General features: G+C 44.3%; 1 protein-coding gene and 1 long non-coding RNA gene across 3 annotated transcripts in view; one reads left to right on the forward strand and one right to left on the reverse strand.

Annotated features, from left to right (window-relative positions):
* Positions 1-8,922, reverse strand: part of GTF2A1 (general transcription factor IIA subunit 1) — a 35,727-nt gene extending 26,805 nt beyond the window's left edge. The window contains exons 1-2 of one of the 2 annotated variants that reach the window (XM_037900799.2): positions 8,428-8,922; positions 1,392-1,493 (exon numbers count right to left, since the gene is read on the reverse strand). In XM_037900799.2, the coding sequence (XP_037756727.1) occupies positions 1,392-1,493; positions 8,428-8,457 (132 nt within the window). In that variant the 5' untranslated portion in view covers positions 8,458-8,922. Of the gene's footprint in view, positions 1-1,391; positions 1,494-3,114; positions 7,523-8,427 lie in introns of those variants that run through there. The other variant, XM_037900800.2, reaches the window with a different exon arrangement.
* LOC114022089 lies at positions 7,521-19,639 on the forward strand. Its single transcript, XR_003566335.3, has 3 exons — positions 7,521-7,659; positions 10,382-14,272; positions 15,371-19,639. It is a non-coding gene; the product is annotated as an uncharacterized LOC114022089 (long non-coding RNA).
* Positions 19,640-23,180: the final 3,541 nt, after the last annotated feature.

Consider the following 23,180-nt stretch of genomic DNA (forward strand, 5'->3'; position numbering starts at 1 on the left):
AGTTATGACCACTTATTAGGCTTAAACTTATTATAATTTATTAAAAAAATTAAATTAAAAAATTCAAGCATTACGTTTCTTGCCAAGCTTTTTAGAAAAGTCAAACCCCAGAACTTGTGGAAGTCACTGGCTAAGCAACTGGAACCAGAGTATGTTATGTGTTAAACCAACTTTTCACAATGATATTCTCTCTGCACCTACAGAAAAGGCTATCTTCTTCATTTCCATTTATTTAACTAGTTCTGTTCAATGACTAGTTCATTCAAAGTTAACAAACAAAATGGGAATTAAAAAAGCAGGAAAGCCTGTGTTCCTCTGCCAATCTATGAATAAAAATTCAATATGAGTGGATGAGATCAACTAGCTCTGAACTCTTGAAAGACATGGTAACCAGAAGCAATTAATTAAAATCACTAACTACAGATAATATTTCCTTTGTTTAATAAAGCAGTTATTTTTAAATGTAAAGTGTTTTAATAAACTTTTTTTCTTATGTATTCAACACATTTAAGGTAGTTTTATTTAACCAATAAACAACATGTTAAAATGCTGGGTTTATGCATTTTTAATTTAATTTGAATTCTCATCCAAATATAGCTTGACATAAATCACAAATAAAAATTAATCGTCTAGTATTTTACAAATGCATCATTCACACATTTTCTAACATAATAAAATCTGAAAAATCTCAGAATCTGAATAAATGTAAGATGAGCTATATACAACTGTGTAAATACATGTGCATAGATACAGTGTATTCTCCTAGTTAGCAAAAAGAAGCATCAAATTTAGCTTAAAGAATTTAGTTGCAAATCAACATGCTTAAATGGTTACCAACCATTAAGAATCAACTTTTCTTTAGGAAAAGAACCAAAAAGATTAAATGCAAAGCAAGATTAAAATTTATTTAACTCATTCCCATTCGCGGATTTAAATCATGATTAAAATCTGCAATGTCAATAATTCAGATTTAAATCAATTCACCTGATCTCTAACTGAACCATCATGGAAAACTTTATCTCTTGGCTAGAGGACAACAAACACATGACCTTACCTTTTTAAACAACTTAGATACTTAAAATACCCACAAAGCCCACACTGAAACATGATCCCTATTGTAAACTTGATACATAAGTTGATGTGCAACGAATACAGCAAAGTGCATAATGTGGGAAGGTGGAGAAAAGAGCAAATTTGCTGTACATATAAGATGTACGGAGGAAGATTATACCATACATAGCAGCATCTCAACTCCTATATCAAGGGGATGAGTGCTTTGCTTAGACAATGAAAATTCACTATTTTTTACTATATGGAGCAGTAAGCACTATGTCATAGGCTGGTTAGTATGTTATGGAGCTGTAAATACTCTGAGTCCAACTACAACTTACTGTTTTGAGTTCCAGAAGGACTTGTTCATCTACTCCTTCATCCAAAAAAACTTCTCGGACATCATTGATGACATCTTCGATTACGGACCTGTACAGTTTAGGCTTTAAAAAGTTATTAGTAAGGGTTGCTTGTACCGTAAGAGACTTAATAGTCTAGTATTAACGCAACTAAACAGATTTTTTAAAAAAAACTCCTCTGAAGGAACACTTTCAAAAGGCCAGATACCATAACAACCCTAGAAGCCAGTCTTACTAGAAAAGCCAAAGATGGACAGAGCAAAGAGATGAACTACTCTCTCTTATCCTCAAAGGTGTTACTGCCAATTCAAGGCTGAGGCACACTGCCAAGTCAATGGGAGGAAGTCTACACTACCAGTAAGTGCACTGGCCTCTTTTCATTTATAGAATGAGTACATCAGGCTCCAAACTGGCACCTTTATGAGTGCTAACTTCTCCTAATTTTTTAAAGATATATTTATGGTTTAGACACTTATTTGCAATATATGCTCAGCACAGTACTGTAAACAGGTTATATTAGCTACTTGAGAGGATCCCCATCAAGATATCCAACACTACTACATAGTTTTGTTTAATAATGGTCAGCTAGGATTTCTTTTAAGTAATCAATGTTCAAACACACGCACAAAAACCTCCTTGTGCAAGCTGAAGGCTAGAAGACGATATAGTATGTACAAAAGAACTTCTACTGCATTTACTGTTCTTTAAAAACAAAGGGGAAAAGTGTTTTGAAAAACAGACTCCAATACTTTTAATTCATAACAAAGATCAAATACAAAGAAAAATTTAAAAAGATATACTATGTTTGGTCACTTAATATATGCAGAGGAAAAACTAGGAAAAGCTGTACTGAAGTTTTACAGCATGTTTCTTTACAACAAATGCATAATTCACCTATGGAGATCTAGTTTCAGATTATATTCAGTCTCAAGTGACATGAGTGATCTAGTAAATCCCTCCCTGTCCATATCACAAAACATAAACAGTTCCACATAAACAGTTTTTGCTTTGCTGATGTCTAGTAATGGAGACAGGAATGGTGCAAGTCAAAATTAAGTGGATATGGGAGAAGTTGCAGAGAAACATTCTTCACCTAATTTCTTAAGATGCTGCACCAGTGTCATTCTATCAACACCTAATTCTATCTTCAATTTCAAAGATATTTTTGCCATCTATTTATCATTTTTCAATATTAAAATATATTGCTATAAACCAAGCAGCGGAAAAATGACAATCCACCATTCTGTTACTCCTATCTCTGTTTTGATCTGAAATACTGGGATAAGCTTGTCTTGTATTGCCCTGGGAGACCCAGTTTATAGCAAATGAGTTTAAAGCTCAGTATTCGATCTCTGATACACACAATATGTACCAAAGCATCTTCTAAAGTCATCTTCTCTACTTTTTTTTTTTTTAAGGTTGAAGAGCCTTGTGTACTTATATGTTAGCCTTCAGCAAAGTATTAGTTAAATGTATGTATGCACATGAATGTTTGAAACAGACCTTGAAAATTTAGGTAACTGTACAGCATTAGTACTTTAGTTCTAAGCAGTGTGCAATTTAAAATAAGTAAAAATGTCAAGCATTGTTAATGGGATCTTGTGTTTACTTTGAGACTTAGTTCATAACAGATGGAAAGCAAAACATCCCATTTAATAATAAAAAATTAGAGATACATTTTCTGCAATAAACTAACTGGACTCACCTTATGACAATCTCAGCTGTGCAGATGTGCTACTTGATCTATTCTGCACATCATTACTAAGTATATTAGAGGTGTCACTTTTTGGAAGATGACATTGGCACACTCCAGCAAACAGTTATGCACACATATAACTTTAAGCACATGAATAATCTCATTTAAGTCAATGGGACTAACGACACACTTGAAGTTAAAACATACGTAACTAGTTGCAGAACTGGGGCATAAATATCTTGTTCAGAGTGGACAAAATGAATAGCTGATCCTATCAACAGAGTACTTTAAATGATTAGCTTTGGTGATGACAAGAAGAAAGCCCTAAACAGCATTTTCTCCTTCTCCCGCAGCTTAGTCTCCTAACAAGTCTGAAGAAGTTTTATAAATATAACCTTTGTAATGTTATGTGTTAAAACATCAATGCTCAGATATAGCCAGCAACTTCACAGCCCAGTCCCTACTTGGGAATGTTTTAATATATATTTTCTTCCTTTACCATAAATAATAGTTTTTGAAGAGTTATCTTAGGTTTTCCCCTGTATATTTTGTCATGCCCCTGACACATGAATTTTTCAACATTGCACTAACAATTCAAAAAAATGCTCTGGACTCATCGGGGTGTCCCCCACTACATATACCCATAATTACTGGAACTAGGTGTGCTGGTGGTGCCGCCGCATCCCAGCCCTGAAGTAGTAAAAACAACTCAAATACATGGGTTCTGCCTTCAGCACCCCCACAATAAAAATTGTGCCTGTACCACTGCATATACCCTGTTAACTGTCCAGCTCAGAAGAATGTAATTCCCTCTACAGCAGCAGTAACTGTTTTAAGAGCTGTCCATACTGGGGCATTCAGGAACACCACAAAGCGTTCCCTTCAATACTTTAAACCTAAAGACCAGGATATCCACAACAGCCTCAACTTCTGACCTGTACAGAGAAGCATAGAATATGAACTTAATTTCAAATCAGCATTGTGTATGAAAATTAACAATTTACTCTTAGCAATTAAAATATTTATAGAGTTCTTAATTTTCATTTGTGTACGTACACATGATTTTAATTCCCAGATTTTAATTACATCTGAAAATTCCTTCCAAAAACTGCTTGCTCACTCAGAAGTCAATCCTGGATATAGTATTACTGAACAGACCTGGACAGAATTTTACTCATCCGGAACCCTTTCTAACTTTTTTGAATTTTCATGCTCAGTTAGAAAGATAATGGAAACATAACATTTGAACAGAAATCTGTTTCCTTTCAGTTGCTCTTTCCAGTTCAGGTCCCAAATGTGATTGCAGTTTGTAAAGAACTTCTCTCATGCACATCCTTTTCTTTGACTATACATGTTAGGCATAATGCCAACAATAAAGATGCACGCATTCTCAAGAGGACCTAAATTACGTAAATTGACTAGTATGTATAAAAAGGAAGAGATGGATTATAAAGCTCACAAAAATGTATCTTTACCTCTAAATCAATGATCTGACTACTCTACCATAGTAATTTGCTGGAACAGCCAGCTGCCACAGCATTATTCATTATTTTCACAGGGGTAACTAATGACTTAGACATATATATGCAAGTCCCACTACTTGACAAAGTTTGAGAAATCCAGACAAAGAAACATGGCTTGCAAAGGAAACTTACAAGTTGGCAATTAAAATTAGAATGCTTTCACCCACTTTGTATTGATGAAAGTACCTCCCTTCTAACATTTGTACTATAATGAATCTCAGACATTTATAGGTGAATGCAGACCCAAAACACAAGAATGATAAACAAGTGTTTGACAAGCTCTGTCCTAATTGCCACATACAGATTAAAAAAAACTAAACACCACTCAGATTTTCTCATTTACTTGTTTGGGTATGAGAAATGATGATATAACCACAACTTTATATGAAGGTTTACAAACTAGTGCTCCCTCTGCTGGGAATGGAACAAATTGATTGTAAGAGAAATTTTAACCCCCTTCTACCCCTGCACTTTGTGACAGAAATTGATTTGAAAAGAAAGCTATAGATGCACATGCTACATTTTAGAATCCAAAGAACAAATACCACCAAATTGTTTTAAATGCTACAAGTCATTTGACCTTAAATTTCTTAAATTACTTTTTTACTTTAAAAGGGATGCTCTTTATTAAACCTAAAATTTCTTTAACACTTATTTTTGCAACAACTAAGATTCCTGTAACTAGAAAATTACAAGTTTGTTTGTATACTTTGTGCATTTGACTGCATGTTGCGTATAGCTGCTTTCACAATTTCTCCTATACGAAAAGAAGTTCATGAATTCACATCCCCTATCTGTGTGGCTCTTTTACTTAAGAACAGGAGAGAGAAATAACATCTTTTAAAATAAATAATAAAATGTAATTGTAAAACCACAGGAACTGGCAGGTGGTGCATGGAGAGAAACAGTACTTGAAACTACATTTAAGTTTGTTTGTTTTTAATGAACAAGTTTTAAGTTGTTGGATTCCTTTTATTACAAATTAGCTATAACAATCTACTATCAAATCCTGGCTTGTTTATGTAAGCCAAAATGTTGTATTTTCTCTTTAGCAGAAAGAAAACTGTTAGTGGTGATTTAATTAAAGTGAAACATTAAAAACTATTGTACAGTAATAGTTTAGGCCCCCAAACTGACATATTAAAGCTATAAACTGGTCATGTTCTTTGAGAATATTTCTGTTCACATTAGTATGCTAGATAAGGTTAAAATATCTGGCTCCATTACCAGACTCAGATCTGAACTCCACAAAGTTAACTGCATCAGGGTCTAAACTCTCTTTAGTGGTCAAGTCTTAAATAAAAAATAAAATCCAACAGAGAACTTGCCCTTTACCCCTTTTTAGCCTGCACCTCAATCAGATACATTTTAAGGTTTTAATTGATTAATCTTTTATTGCTACAAACTGAACTTTCCAGACATGGTTGTTTTCTAACAACTTTCAAAAGCTGTATTGTTTTAGTAGACAGGTGCAGCTAACTATCTTTGTACAACGGAGAATTCAAGTTTAGTGAGGCTTGCAAAGCAGTTTAGAGATGCTTCAGAATAAATACCATTTTTTCCTATACTGCTTCCTATTTATTATATAGTGAGATGAAACACCACACATACAAAAAGGCCTACTTCAGTTATATAGTAACAAAATAAAAAAACCTAAAACTATCAGAGGACAGCCTGTGCTTTTTGAAGGGTCTGCTGACATTTATATTCAGATCCTCATATGCAGACACTGCATGCAGCTTACGGGACACACAAACTGCAATGTCCAGAATTAGTGACTAACTTAAGTGACTGAAACCAAAATAAAAAGAAAATACGAAGGCAACAGAAATCACTTTACGCTTATATAAGACTGGTTCTGTTATGATATAAAGGGCTACCTGGCACTTAACATTTGAAGCAATCAAATTTTTTAAGGTTTCAGAGTAACAGCCGTGTTAGTCTGTATTCGCAAAAAGAAAAGGAGTACTTGTGGCACCTTAGAGACTAACCAATTTATTTGAGCATAAGCTTTCGTGAGCTACAGCTCACTTCATCGGATCAAATTTTTTAAATTTCCCTATAATACTGGTGTTGATATTACTTCCACAAAAATTATGAAAAACTTTAAAAAAATTCTAGCCCTTCCTGGAGGGTAATAACATGTGTGTATAGCCATCAGCTTTATCACCTAGAACAGATATTTTAGTGCTACAGAAGTCCAGCCTATAATCTATTGCCAAAAATTAAACATTTTAAATATGTATAGCTTCACAGCTGTAGTCTGTCCACCCTTAAATAAACTTTTGCAAAGTATCATAAAATAGGTATCCCACTTTCTCTCTATACAATACTGGATAAGAACTATTTTAGTTCAACTACCACTTTACCCCAGCAAAAAAGGCACTTAATAGGACAAACATATGTATATACTAGATATTTGTTGCACGACATTCAATAGCTAAGGACTCTAGAATACTTTCAAAATGGGGTTGGGGGATTGGTTGTCTTTCCCTAAGCAACACACACAAAAAAGGAAAGAAAGCTATTTAATTCAGCAGATTATTAAATCTATGAGGGGAACATCCCCCTAAATAAACTAACAGAAATAAGCAACTGCTAGTTTACAAATCCCACAGCTCCAGTAATTGGGTTTAAGAGCAGCAGACTAGTGCAGAGGGGACTCTAGCTAACAGCTAAGCAGAAAAAGCAGGGACTGAGTGACAAAGAGACCGTGTCTGTCTCTCTTTCAGTCTCTGCCTCTGGTGCATGCACCTCCCAGCAGCTCTCTCCCTATTTAAAGGCTGATGTGGTGTTTAAATGGAGAGGCGGTGACGTGGGGCTGGAAAGCACCTTCCCATCCTGGCAGAGTCTATATTAGAGAGCGGCAATGGCTCTATATAAACAGGGCAGCCACAGGGAGGAGGAACACAAGGAGCAGGGAGACAGAAAGGCAGGGGAAGCCATGATGGATCTCACAGAGACACAAACAAGGGGGCCAAGCCTGCACCGTAACCGCCCGGACTTGGGGTTTGTCAGCAGCTTTTTGGGGGTAGGCTTGTGGATGGTTTATTCTTTTCAGAGGGGAAGGGAAAGAAGTGATCGGTGGGGCTTGGTGGCTACACAGATTTATGTGACTGCTTATTGCACACCTATGTGAATACAAGTAAAACAAGCCACCTGAGAGTGCAGAAAGCACAAGGGGGAGGAAGGGGTGAGTTGTTTTTTAATTATTTCCTTGCCACTGGGAGAGGCTGGAGGGGGGTTTCTCCTCCGTCAGCCGAGTCTGCAGGGCTGGGACAAGTGCTTTTCAACCATCGCCTCTTTCTTATAACGCTACATAAAATGGCTCCAGCAGTGCCCGGCTGGGTTCCACACATGCCACCAACCCGCCACCTCGCCCCGCACCCCGACGCGGGAGGCAGCGCCTAGCTTCTACAGCAGCATCTCCCCTCGCATCCCCCGAGGAGGCTCGCCCCCTCCCCAGCCATCCCCCCAGCCTGATGGCGGAGCTACCGGGCTCCCCCCCGCCCCAGGCTCGGCCCGCCTCGGGGCTCCTCGCTGGGAGAGACGCTGCCTGCCCGCCGCTCGGCTCTACGCCGCCGCCCCCAGCCCCCGTCCCACTCCGGCGGGTCCCGGCGCCTCTCCCCGCCGGCTCGGGGCTGCGCTCGCCTCCACCGGAGCGTCAGCAGAAGTTGGCGCCTGGCTGGGGGCGCTGCCCCGGCCAGGCCGGCCGTTCCCAGCCAGGGATGGCGGGGGGCTTTGAGCCCCGCCTGTGTCGCCGCCCAGGGCCCCCCTTTCCCCCCGGCCCGGTCCTTACCACGGGGTTTGTGTTAGCCGAGCTCGCCATGTCCCGAGCCCCCCGGGACACCCCCACCACGGCGGAGTCGCCCCTAAAACAATAAACCTGCCCGGCGCGTCCCCCCCGAGCCCCGCGCGTCCCGCCCCGGCACACGGGGAGCCCCGCGGCCTGGCCCGGCCTCGTTCGCCGGCCCTCGGGCTGCAGCCGCCGCCACCAGCCGCCCGCTCTGCCCGCTTCGCCCCTTTATATAGCAAGAGCCGAGCAGCTGCGCGAGCGGCCAGGGCGAGAGGGGGACGCGGGCGGGGGAGAAGCGAGGCTGCGCGCGAGAGCGTGTGGGACAGAGCTCCGCCCGCCCGAGGTCACGTGTGAGGCTTGCTCCGCCGCCATGACACCTACTGAGGCGGAAGTGGCGGAGGGGTCACGTAATATGCTCCCGCGCTCAGACCTACCGAGGCGGAAGGGAAGGTTCTCCTGCCCTCTTAGTGCCTCTGCCCGGTCAAGATGGAACTACCGGTGAATCCGGGACAGCCCGGGCCCCCACGACCTCCGGACACGCACAGCGAGTCGGCCTGCCGTTGTCCGGGGCAGAACTCGAAAGGTGTACACAGTCCAACACACTGGAGAACAGGGGCTGTCCTGTTGACTTGACTGTGACTGTGACACTGAATATTGTTAGCATCGTCTCTCACATCACAGTATCTGTTAGAATCTGCCAGCAGGCAGCAGCTGATCTATGGATCTGGCTTGTCTGAGACATCTGTCTCCACAGTGCATAGGAACAACATATGAGAATTAAGCTTATGCTCAAATAAATTGGTTAGTCTCTCAGGTGCCACAAGTACTCCTTTTCTTTATATGAGAATGAGTGGGGGTAAATTAAAAAAAACCTGATAAGAGGAAATACATTTTTACACAAGGCATAATTAACCCACAGATGTAACTTCCGGAACATGTTATTGAAGCTATGAGCAAAACGAGATTTAAAAAGAGGTTAACAAGGCTATTTATTGTTACTCTGTAGAGGATAACACTTAATAAAGGGATATAAACATATGTCTTGTCTCATGTCTTATATTTAGTTTGTAAGCTCCTTGGGCCAGGGACTTTTTGCTCTTTTTTGCTCTTTGTTTGTACAGTGGGGTCCTGGGCCAGGACTAGTTCTCTTCAGTACTACAGTTATAAAAAAATAATATTATCCTGGAATGGGGATAATGATCATGTCTTGAAATGTTTGGAGCATGCAGTTGCTAACAGGACTAGTGAAAGAAATCTTAGACGTGGTCTATATCCCAAGAACTTGACAGTTTTATTACATATTGATTACAGTAACTGAGCACCTGAGAGAAGAATGGTGTCTCTCTTCCCACCATCCACTGCCACATATAGCCCCTCTCTTCCTGCCACAATTTCCATCTCACCCTCCCCTTACTGACCCATTAAAACTTTAGAAGTCAGGTATGCACAAATATTGTTGGTAGAACCTGTCACCATCTGTTTTTCTTTGAGGGACGGGATGGGGCTATATCTCAGTAAGCTCTTGCTCAAGGGGGGAGGGATAGCTCAGTGGTTTGAGCATTGGCCTGCTAAACCCAGGATTTTGAGTTCAATCCTTGAGTGGGCCATTTAGGTATCTGGGGCAACTATGGGGGATTGGTCCTGCTTTGAGCAGGGGGTTGGACTAGATGACCTCCTGAGGTCCCTTCTGACCCTGATATTCTATGATGCAAATGAGGTGAGGGGAGTTGCCTTAAATTATCCCAAATGTAGACCACTAACTCCAGCCCCCCTCCCTCCCCACCCCCTCGCAGAGTCACAGCACATTTCAAGACAATCCAGGCATGCGTGCAGATTTTAGAGTATGTAGAAGAAACATAACAAAAGTTTTCTCAATCTTAACTGTAGCAGAGCTGGTGCTCTGCTATATCTGTGTATGAAATTAATAATTAATTATCCACTGCTTTATTGCATACAGATCCCCAGCACAGGATGATCCTGAAAACATAGGAAGCTCAGAGATGTGAAGTGGCCCATTCATCTGAATGTGATGGTCTCTGCTGAATCAGAACATTCCATGGAGATGAATACACCTTGAAACAATAGCTCTGAGATGTGTGAACTTCTCCCTTCATCTCAATGGGTGTCCCATCCCCATTCCTGAAAGTTTGAGAGCATGGGATATACATCAAGCATGCCCACTCCCAACTCTTCATCCCCATCTCAGCAGTGTGTTCTTGACACATGGCTCTCCGTATGCCTGTTCTGAGCTCCCCACCCAGTACAGGGCTTCCCCAGATCCCCACAGCCCCCCACATTCTCCTCCAGTTCTGATCCAGCCCCCTCAGGTCTTCCTAACACCCGTCCAGCCTCCTTGAGTCCCCCAGCTCCAATCTAGTCATCCCTCCTGCCCCCCTTTCCTGATCCACCCCTTTAGCCCTGTTTTAAGCCCCCCACAAGCCGTCCCCTAGACCTCCTCTCAGTTCCCTCCAGCTCTGCCCCAACTCCCCCCACTCCCCCCATCCTCCCATCTCTGATCTAAATCCCCCAAGGGTGCTCCAACTCACTTCTCCCACCCTCAGTATCTCTGATCCCGCCCCCCAGCTCTACCCACTTCTGCTCCATCCTCCCCGCCCCAAACTCCCTTCCCTCAATCCCTCCCAGTTCCCCCTGCTCCTCCACTCCATACAAAGCAGCCAAAGCTTTTCCCTTAAACTCTGTCTCTAGGGGGCTGTGTCTCCTGTCTCTACTCTACCATGTTCCCATGCATTCCCCAGCACTATGATCTCCCCATGCCTTCTCCACACACCCTTGCTGGCTACTCACAACTGGGGCCCAGGGTTGCCCCAGCTACAGGGGCCCCTCAGCCCAGCCCCCTCTGCCCTGGGGGGCCAGCACACTTCTCCTGGCAGCCCCGTCTGCTGCGGTGCAACACAGCTCACCTTCTTCTGGACTGGCAGTGGCATGAAGGGGGATACGTGTCTGTGGCTAGATCCGAGAGCCCTCCATGGCTAGCAGCCCTTTGTACCACCAGCACAAACAGCCCATCCCCTGTCCTGATTGCCAGACCCCTGGGTTCTATCTACTGGGGATAATCTGTGTATACACTCCTGTTAGATTTCGAGGCAGTGGGTATACAGGCTCCAGGATGCTTGGGTCCTACCCACTGCACCAACCAGGGGTGCAGTTCCCTTACATCTCCAGACAGGGGATGGCACCCCCATTCCTGTTGTCTCTCTGTCCTCATGGGTTCTAAATTGAAATCATATTCTGACTGGGCCCCCATAATCTCGTGATGCCTGGCGTGATTGCACCACTTTAGTTATGCTAGTGGGCTATATCTTAGGGACCCCTTGGTTAAGTGATCCCAAATCTGGATCAGTAACCCTCACCCCCATGAGGCACACAAAATTTCAAGGCAATTTGAATAACCATGCATATTTTAGAGCTTGTCTTAAACTTAATTAATTATAACTACAGCAGTGGCAAGTTCCCTGCTATAATAGACAAGACACAAAACGGGAGGGAGGGGAAACAAGCACAGAGAGGTGATCTGACTTGCCCAAGGTTACACAAGAGGTCAGTAGAGCTAGGAACAGAACTGGCCCACCTGAAATGCAGGCCAGTACCTATCCACTAGGAGATTATAGTGCCTCTCAATATATACAACTATATGTGTCTAATGCACAGTGGTTTCTGGCTGCTAATCTACACTGGGATCTTTGTCTTGATTAAGTCACAAGATAGCTCCATGCCTGCGTTTTTCCATCTGTAGAAAGAGTATAATATAGAGGAGAAGAAATTGTAATTCTTAATCAGCATTTATAACTTTGGATAAGTAAATTAAAAGTGATATTAGAGTATGTTTTATTATGAACTGTCAATCTTGTTTCTTTGTTAAAGTAAGATTAACATGGCAAAATTAAACACAAAAAAGTTCGGAAATGAAAAAGGTAAGATTCTAACAGTAAATTGCCCATACTTTATATTAATATTTACTCTGTATTAACAACTCTATCATATTAATATTATAGAGTTAGGCCCAAGCTGCAAAGTGCAGATGTACGTAGAAGAAACATCCTTTAAACAAACGTTTTCTTAATCTTAACTGTAGCAGAGCTAATGTTCCGCTATAATTGTGTGTGAAATTAATCATTATCTGATGAGAACCAAATTTTCCAAAATTCAGGTGGTCTGATTCAGGGTCTTAGTTTGACCCATTATGACAGGAGCTAGCCAGTATGTTCAGCTGGAGGTGACTAGAATTTGTTTGGGCCCATCACTACTAATTAGTCAATGGAATGTGGAGGCAAATTAGTGTGGCTCAGATTGAAGTCCTAATCTTTTTGTGTTTTTAGTTGTATGTACTTATAAACTGTGATTTTTTTCAACACCACTCCCCCAAGAGGCATGGAGTCAAAGGCAATGTACTTAGGTTTACACAGTGTCAGCGTAGACACCGTGTTACTTTCATCGACTGTTACTGGCCTCCAGAAGCTGTCCCACAATGCCGCACAGTGACCACTCTGATCATCATTGTGAACTCCACTGCCCAGAGGCCTCTCCCCTTTAAAGCCTTGCGAATTTTTGAAATTCCTTTTCTTTGTTGCTCAACTTGGCAAGCATACCTAGCAATTCTCCATTGTTGTATGCAACTGCCCAGCTGACCATGCCACCTACACTTGCAGACGTGCTCCTGCCTGGAGTGCACAGGAGGTGTTGGTTGGGTCTCCTGGGTCTGTGGCGAGAAGAGGCTGTACATACACAGTTCCGATCCAGCCATACAAATGTGGACATCTACAAGCAGATTGCTCTGGGCATGCGGGAGAAAGGCTACAACAGGGACCAACAACAGTGCCGTGTGAAAGCTAAGGAGCTGTGGCAGGCATACCAAAAGGCAAGAGAGGCCAACAATTGATCTGGTGCAGAGCCGCAGACCTGCTGCTTTTACAAAGAACTGCATGCCACCCTCAGTGGAGACCCCGCCATCATCCCCAAAGCCCCATGGATACTTCGGAGAAGCCTGAGACACAGGCCCCTACTATGAACAGCGAGGAGGAGGAGGAGATGGATGAGGAGCATGGGGAACAGGCTACTGGTGATACAGCTGCACAGCAAGCCAGGATGTGTTTTTGGCTTCACTGTAAATTACAGGGATGGAACCCCCAAAGTAGCAGGACACATCTGTTGATTTACTCTTTTTTACTTGTGCTAGAAGAAGTAGTGAAACAACGAAGAGAGGTTGAATTGCTATCTGCTTGTCATTCCCCTCTAGAGTTAGGCGGTGGGGAGGGGGCGGAGAAGGGGGGCAATGCGGACCAGTTTGTTTATGTGCACCGGGATGTCCTGTGAATCCTCCAAAAAGATCTCAGTTAAGCTTTCATGGAGGTACTCTGCAATCCTCTGCCAAAGGTTCCTGGGGAGGGCTGCCTTATTTCTTCCTCTATGGTAAGACACTTTCCTGTGCCATTTAGCGATTACTTCAGCAGGGACCACTGCAGTACACAGACTAGCAGCATACGGGCGCAGGCAGCATCGGGATGCCAGCAGCAGCTGTGCTCTCTCTGGCTTTGTTACCTTCAGGAGTAAGATATCAGCTAAAATCAGCACTGCCTGTGGAAAATGGTGTCAGTATTCAGCTCTACTGCTCTATACACATATACTCATGCCTCTGAGGCCATGTCTACACTACCCGCCGGATCAGCGAATAGTGATCGATCTATCGGGGATCGATTTATCATGTCTAGTGTAGACGCGATAAATCAATCCCTGATCGCTCTGCTGTCGACTCCGAAACTACACCACAACGAGAGGCGGAAGCGGAGTCGATGGGGGAGCGGCCATTGATCCTGCGCCACGAGGACGCAAAGTAAGTGATTCTAAGTCAATCTAAGATATGTCGACTTCAGCTACGCTATTCTCATAGCTGAAGTTGCGTATCTTAGATCAATCCCCCTCCACTGTAGACCAGGCCTGAATTATTCCCCCACCCTCATTTTCCCACCCCCACACCTGAGGACTATACTCAGCATGGTTGGTGCTGTGACTGGCACTGCCAAGATAGAGTTGCCAACTTTCTAACAGCAGAAAACCAAACACCCTTGCCCTGCCCCACCCCTTCTCTGAGGGCCCCCTGCTCACTCCATTCCCCCCTCCCTCCATTGCTCACTCTCCTCCACCCCCACTTGCGCATTTTCAGCAGGCTGAGGCAGGGGGTTGGAGTGCGGGAGGGGATGAGGGGTGTGGCTGGGGGTGCAAGCTCTGGGTTGGGGCCAGGGATGAGGGGTTTGGGTGCAGGAGGGGGCTCTGGGCTGGGGGTGCAGGCTCCAGGGTTGGGCTGAGGGGTTCAGAGTGCAGGAGTGGGTGTGGCCTCCAGGAGGGAGTTGGGTGCAGGAGGGGGCTCAAGGATGGGCAGGAGGTTGGGGTGCTTACTCAGGCAGCTCCCAGAAGTAGCAGCATGTCCCTCTGGGTGTCTCCTAGGCAGAGGTGTGGCCAGGCAGCTCTGTGTGCTGTCCCCATCCATAGGCGCCGCCCCCGCAACTTCCATTGGCCATAATTCCTGGCCAATGAGAGCTGCAGAGCCGGTGCTCTGGCCGGGGGACAGTGTGCAGAGCCCCCTGGCTGCCCCTAAGTCTAGGAGCCGGACATGCCGCTGCTTCTGGGAGCCGCATGGAGCCAGGGTAGGCAGGGAGCCCACCTTAGCTCTGCTGCTGTGCTGTTGACCGGACTTTTAGCGGCCCGGTCAGTGGTGCTGACCAGAACTGCCACAGTCCCTTTTCGACCAGGCATTCCGGTTGAAAACCGGGATGCCTGGCAACCCTAGCACCGTACTATATCAATTCCAAGGGGAAGTGAGAATGTAGTGCTTATAACTTTCTGGGATCAAGGGGAGTGAGTTCAGTATCCTAAGTTTCAATTTCTGTAGTGAAAACATCAACAATGGCACTTTTCTGTGTTGTATCTGCAGCTGATGCCATTGTGGCCTTGAGGGTCTCCCCCTCCACACCCATGGAACATCTGAGGCAGATAAGGAGGAGAAAGAAGAGGACTTGGGATGACATGTTCCAGGAGATGCTGCAAGCCAGTGTTGCATCAGAGAATGACACCAGGGCCTGGAGGATGACCCTTGCAGACAGCATGCAGAAGGCAAGAGTGGAGAGAAGGAAGGCCCAGGAATCCAAGCTGGAAAAGGAGAGGGAGATGCACCAGGACATAATGGGGCTTCTCAGGCAGCAAACAGAGATGCTGCAGACTCTGGTAGACCTGCGCTCAAGAGTCCTGTGCTGGCCTCCCTCTGCAGCCCATAGACAACTCAATGTCCGGACCTCCCTACACCTCCCCTCAGCATTCCATATGCCATTAAGAGCTGCTGCACTACCCCTACCACTCCACCCCGAGGAACATTAAAGACAATCACAAGTGCACATACACTGACCTGTGAAAGACATGGTTGGTGTATGTGTACCTGAAATGGAATGACTGTTCTTTCCCCTTCATTTTTGAATTTCTGTTCCCTTAATTTTTTATGGTTTATAAAGTGCTAAATAGTTGTTTTATTTTCCTGGCTCATGTTACAGAATACAATTCTATTTTTTGGAACATAATTCATCTTTATTAATTCACAACATATGCTGACTGGTGCTGAGCAGGGCTGACGTCGACCAATTTCCTGTTACTTTATTTTATCACAGAACACATAACATCAATCTCAGACAGTATTAACAGGTGCATTGTCAATGTTATATTCCTACACGTAGCACTCACTGCAAGATTCATACTGGGCTGCAAAAGAGCAAGGCTTGTTAGAGCACACTACAGCGCCACACACTACTCTGGCTCACTATTAAAATGTTCTTTCAAAGCCTCCCTGAGCTGTATAGCTCCACATTGAGCTCTTCTAATAAACCTTGTGTCTGGCTGTTCAAATTCACCTGACAGCTGCTCCACCTCTGCCCTCCATCCCAGCAAAACTTTCCCCGCTTTGCGTCACAGATATTATGCAGAACACAGCAGGCAGATATAACCATTGGGATATTTTTCTCACTGAAGTCTAATCTTGTGAGTAAACAATGCCAAAGGCACATTCGACTGTCATGCTGCACCTGCTGAACTGGTAGTTGAATTATTCCTTGGTGCTGTCGAGGTTGCCGGTGTACAGCTTCATGAGCCATGGGAGCTAGCGGTATGCTGGGGGGGGAAGAAAGTCCCTGCTGGTCAGGAAAGAAAGTCCCTGCTTGCAGATTTCTGAACATTCCTGGGTTCTTAAAGATGTGCACGTCATACACCTCCCCTGACCAGTCCACACTGATGTCGGTAATGTATCCGTGGTGATCCACCAGCACTTGTATTACCATGGAAAAGTAGCCCTTTCTGTTGATGTACTCTGTGGCAAGGTGGTCTGGTGGTAAAATAGGGATATGTGTACCATCTAGCACCACATGTAGGTTGGGAATCCCATTGCTGAAAAACCATCCACTATGCCCTGCACATTGCCCAGAGTCACAATCCTGCATAGCAGCAGTCAATTAATGGCCTAGCACACTTCCATGACAGCCACCCCTGCGGTGGATTTCCCGATTCCAAATTGATTCTCGACTGTCTGGTAACAATCTGGCATTGCAAGTTTCCACAGTGCAATCGCCACTCGCTTTCCAGCTGTCAGTGTGGCTCTCATTTTGGTGACCCTATGCTGGAGGGTTGAGGGAGTTTGGCATACAGATCCAGGAATATGGCCTTGTGCATTTGAAAGTTCTGCAGCACTGCTTGTTATCCCAAACCTGCATCACATTGCAATCCCACCAGTCAGTGCTTGCCTCTTGGGCCCAGAACTGGCACTCCACTGTCTGCAGTTGCTCCATGAATGCTGCCAACAACCTTGAATTGTTTCTTTCTGTGGCTCACAGCAATCAAGCCTCCAAGAAATTGTCATGTTCCCTATGGCTCCTCTTGCAGCTCTGCAACACTGCAGGATCAGATGCCCTGTGCTTGAAATGCTCATGACAATAGTGCAGAGCTGTGCAGGCTCCATGCTTCTGTCAGCAATGGTGGACAGCAAGGAAGGACACACAGGTTTGTGGGGATTTTGAAAAGAGGCATCAAATATTATGGGATGCAGATGAAATTATGGGGTGGAGAACACTGCATTGTGGGAAGTTGAACTCATGCTCCCAGTCACCCCTGCATGACTCATTTCAGCCCCAGAAGGCATTGTGCAAACTTTCCACAACACCCTGTGCTAGATGGTGGTGAGTTGCACAGTGGGATAGTTACCCATGGTGCACTGCATTCTGCATCGATACAAGCGCTCCTGGTGACGATGCGCACCGCCAACACAAGGAGTGTAGCGTGCACGCACACAAGCAGTACAATAACTGGTGGCTGTATGTCGACGTTTTTTAGGTAGACATAATTTTGTAGTGTAGACATGGCATAAGTCAGAGTCTCCCTCTTAAATTATCTTCAATTTTAATTTCCCTTTTTAAAAAAAGCTTTATTTTCAGCGCTTTTACTCTCATTTGCCATCCTGCAAAAGTGAAGAATGGACAATAAATCCAGAGGGTTTATATAAACTAAGAGAAACCAATACCAAACCACAGGATCAGATTACAATGTTTAAAGAGCATCATCTTTCCACCATATAGTGAAGTTATCCAGTGAAGTCTGTGTGATGTTTTGAGGAACATGATATATTCCCTTAACTCTGGAAACCACTGTTAGATGCATTAAGAATAGCTAACATATTGATTGCTCATTTGGACAGCTGAATAAAGTAGCTGCTGCCTGAAACATCCTGGAGTAATCAGTGAAGGCCATTTATCAGCATGCTGTTCAGCTCAAAATCCTTTCTCAGATCGACTGATGCAGGGTCTTGTGTGTGGTGAGAGTCTTAACTGCTTTTTAAATGCAGTTATTTTATTACCTGGGTTCCTCATTGCTGGGGTTCATGGATCACAGCCAATGACGTTTTGTCTGTTGCCATAACCCCATCATCAGTTGAACAGTGATGATTCAGAACAGTTGGAGGCTGAGAGTTTGACAAATCTTCTGTCACTTAAACAGCACAAAGGCTGGGCAGTATCGAAGGAATGTGCTGTCATGGAGTTGCTGCTGATGCCGCTTGAGGGTGTTCTTTCACCCCACAGAGTAGGACACACATTCACAGGCAGGCTCTTCACGATCAGAATTTTCGAATTCTCCCCACCACTATCCAGAAATCACATACAATAATTAGAATGATTGTTTATTTGTATTACGGTAACACCTAGAGGATCCATTGTGTTAGCCACTGTACATCTACACAATGAAAAGATGGTCACTGGCCCAAAAAGCAGGTCCTTCTTGCATTTTAGTTTGCATAATGACAGGTGGTGTCTACATCTGAGTGGTGGATCAATTGATTCTTCTTCAGATAGGGGAAAATCCTAAGGTTATACTCAGAGTTTGACAGACTTTGACAGTCTATACTTCAGCAAAATTCCCAGTGACTCCTATTTTGCCTGAGTAAAAATGGAGTAAGGATTTCAGGGCCCCATTCTGACACCCTTACTCATTCAATCCCACTGAAATCAACAGGCCTACTCATCTGAGTAAAGATGAACATGCAGGGAACTCCAGTTTAGGCCTTGGCTTGATGAGGGTTTAAAGTGTGATGTTAGCACATTTTAGCCAACATGTACGAACTAACAGTAGTTTGCAGTGTTGCTGTAGTTGTGTTGGTCCCAGGATATGAAAGAAACAAGGTGGGTGAGGTAATATCTTTTATTGGACCAACTTCTATTGGTGTAAGAGACAAGCTTTCGAGCTACACAGAGCTCTTCTTCAGGTCTCGGGAAGGAACCAGTGACTGAGCAGCTGAGCTAAATACAAATTGGGACAGATTGTTAAACAGACAGGGTAATGCATGTAACCCTCAATTGCCCACTTCATTTTGAGTGATCACCTCCAACAAGTTTAGCATATCTGGCCCATAAATACCTTGCAATGCCAGCTACAAAAGTGCCTGGCGAATGCCTGTCTTTCAGGTGACATTGTAAATAAGAAGCAGGCAGCATTATCTCCCATAAATCATAATGGAAACAAACTTGTTTGTCTCGGTGTTTGGCTGAACAAGAAGTACGGTGGAGTAGACTTGTAGGCTCTAAAATTTTTACATTGTTTTGTTTCTGAGTGCAGTTATAACAAAAAAAGTTGTAAGTTGACTTTCACGATAAAAAGATCGCACTACAGTACTTGTGATTGAAAAATACAACCTTTTATTTATCTTTTTCCAGTGTAAATATTTTAATCAAAAATAATATCAAGTAAGCACTGTACACTTTGTATTCTGTGTTGTAACTGAAATCAATATATTTGAAAATTGTAGAAAAACATCCAAAATATTTGTAAGAGATTTCAATTGGTATTCTGTTATTGTTTAACAGTGCAATTAAAACTGTGATTAATCACAATTAATTTTTTTAATCACTTGACAGTTCTACTATAAACTTAGTTTGATGGAAGCTGCCTTATGTTGATCTAATAATGTTTGCATCTACAGTACCGCTGCCCTAACTCACCTGTTACATTGACTTAGTTACTCCACCTCTGTGAGAAGTGTAGCGCTTAATTCAATGTTGACGGGCTGACAGAGAGGCAATATAGATGCAGCATTGTATAAGTCGACTGAAGCTGAACTGGCCTCCAGGAGGTGTCACACAATACTCCACTGTGAGCACTCTGATGATTGTTTTCAACTCCGCTGCACAGCAGCCAGGTACACAAGAAATAGCCCCTCCGCTGTAAAAGCCCTGGGAACTTTTCAATTCCCATTTCTTGTTTGATCAGTGTGGAGAGCTCACCAGCCCAGCTGATCATGGCGACTCAGTGCCACAAACATATTCCAGCCTTGAGTACACAGGAGGTGGTGAATCTTATCGGTCTCTGGGGAGAAGAGTGTGCAAGCACAGCTCCGATCCAGCTGTAGAAACATAGACATCTACAAAAAGATCGCATGGGGCATAGAGGAGAAGGGCTACACCGAGGCCACACAGCAGTGCCATGTGAAAATCAAAGAATTTTGGCAGACATACCAGAAGACAAGGGAGGCAAACAGTTATTCTGGTTCTCCACTATAAACATGCCGCTTCTACAATGAGCTGCAAGCGATTCTTGGTGGTGACCCCACCATTACCCCCACATGCAGCGTGGATACCTCACAGGAGTCTGAGTCCTGGGCCACCTCAGGCAACAATGAGGAGGAGATTTTAGACAAGGAAGAGGAGGAGAATGGGAGACAGGCGAGAGGGGGATCCATTCTCCCTGAGAGCCAGGACTAGCATTGTGGTCAAGCGTGATGCTGGGGAAGGCACCTCTGATGAGTATGCAGTTCCAATCAAACTGTAGGGGTTACATGCTCATATATTTTATGTTTAATATGAAGAAAAAGTGAGATGCAGTGGGTATCTGATTCCCAGTGGCCGCTCCAGCTACACAGAGGGTGCCCCTCAGACAAGACTGTTTATGTGCACTGGGATGGCCCAGGAATCCTCCATAGAGGTCTCAAGGAAACTTTTATGAAGGTACTCTGCAATCTTTTGCAGAAGATTTGTTATTTCTTCCACCATGGTAGGCCACTTTCTCATGCCAGTCTAGTATTAATTCTGGAAGCGTCACTGAGGTACACAGCATAGCAGCATGAGGGCCAGGTCTGTACCCGGACACTTACAGCATCTGCTCCCCTGTCACCTCTGTTACCCTCAAGAGACTGATATCACATAGGATCACCTAGAGGAAATGGTGGAAGTTTTCATTACAAGTGCTTGTACCACAAACAATAGAGCATGTCATTCTCCCACCCATGGTGATTTCCGGGTCCCTTAACCACGGTTTCCCTAACATGCCTGTGGTTTGAATGGCAGGGAACGACATTGACCTAAGAATCTGCAAGCCCAGGGCGACTGCTACCAGCAGTGTCAAGGGAAGGGGAAGGGGGGTTCTGTGTTCTCTCGTGGCCGCAAACTCTCCCCCCACCCCCCACCCCAGAGTTGCCTCAGCCACAGATCGCACTTTTAGAGGCTTAACACTGGTCCCCAGTCTCTGTGCACCATCCATGTTGCTAAGAGGAGGGGGCATTGTCCACCTGCCCACATGTACTTCTCATGCAGGTTGCCCACAAGTTGCAGCACAAGGCCCATCACCCATGTCCCTGGGCCATACTCACCATGGCTGGAACGGCAAACCGGTTCATTGAATAGCTAGGGATACTGATTATATTCCGTCTTGCACTTCAGTGAAATAAGGGGAGTGATTTTTAAATAGCAATTTTGTACTAGACCCAGGATATGCACTGACAATGGTTGCCTTGTGCTGTGCATGCCTTACAGTGGAAAGCTTGGCCTTCAGCTTATCCTTCACACCAGTGGAGAGGTTTTTGCAGATTAGAAAACGGACAAAGAGAATGCACAATGACATGTTCAACCTCTGGGACTCTATGTATTCTTTGGCAAGGTGGTCTGGTGCCAAGGTGGTCTGTGCCCCACTGCAGTTAGGGAACCCCATCATTGCAAAACCATCCACTATGTCCTGCACATTGCCCGGAGTCACTATTCTTCTTCGCAGAAGTCGATTAATGGTCCTGCCACTTGGACCACAACAGCTCCCGCAGTGGATTTACCAACTCCAGATTGATTCCCCACTGACCGGTAGCAATCTGGCATTGCAAGCTTCCAAACAGCGATCGCCACTTGCTTTTGCACTGTCAGAGCAGGTCTCCTTTTAGTATTGCTGGGGAAAGCTCCTGGAAAGTGGCCTTCCACATTTGAAAGTTCTGCAGCCATTGCTCATCATCCCATAACTGTGATCCCACCAGTCAGTGCTTGTTTCCCAGGACCAGAAATGACACTCCACTGTGTTCAGCTGCTGCATGACTGCCAGCAGCAACTGGGAATTGTTTTGTTCTATGGCTTGCAACAGGGCTGCTCGAATGATATCACGTTTCACATGGTGGCTCCCGTCTCGGCTCTGGAAATACTTCAGGATAAGGTGCAAGGTGTTTGTAATGCTCACAACAAGAGTGCGCAGCTGAGCGGGGTCCTCACTTTTCGGGGTATTGTGTACATGCAGCTAAGCCAGCCTTTTGAAAAAAGGCCTGAAAAAGTATGGGTTGTTTGCTGTTGATATCAGGGGAGGGAGGGAGAAAGTAAACTGCATCATGGGAGGTTGAAGCTATGTTCCCATTCCCCCCACGACAATGTTTTGGTTCCATGAGGCATTGCAAGCCCTTCCCCAAAACCCCTGCTGCTGGTTGCACTGTGGGATAGCTGCCCAGGGCACACTACTCTCTGCATCGACGCAAGTGCTGCTGTGAGGATGCACTCCACCGACACAATGAGCATGGTGTAGACCCCCCCAATCAACTTAATTACTGTGGCAGCTGGATGTCGACTTAAATTAAGTCGATTTAACTTTGTAGTTTAGACATGCCCTAAGAGAGTGCAGAGGGAGTTACATCGGTGTTACAATCAACCAATCCTTTCCCAGCTGAAATTCCCTTAAGATTTGTTTAGGTCCTGGTTATACTGGGATTTTTGCCTAGGTGTAACTAAATAGGGCAAATCTCCAGTGTAGATGTGCAGCACCAGTGTAAGTTACCAGGGTAAATCACATTGGTGCAAGCCCTGTTTTGCTTCTGTTCAGCATCTGTACATTAGAGGTTTGCAGTGATGTTACAATGTAGTTACACCAGTGCAAATTTCTCTAGTCTAGACAAGCCCTTAGGCTCCCTTACATGTATTTACTCA

This window comes from Chelonia mydas, chromosome 6 (assembly GCF_015237465.2).
Source record: "Chelonia mydas isolate rCheMyd1 chromosome 6, rCheMyd1.pri.v2, whole genome shotgun sequence".
NCBI classification, from domain to species: Eukaryota; Metazoa; Chordata; order Testudines; family Cheloniidae; genus Chelonia; species Chelonia mydas.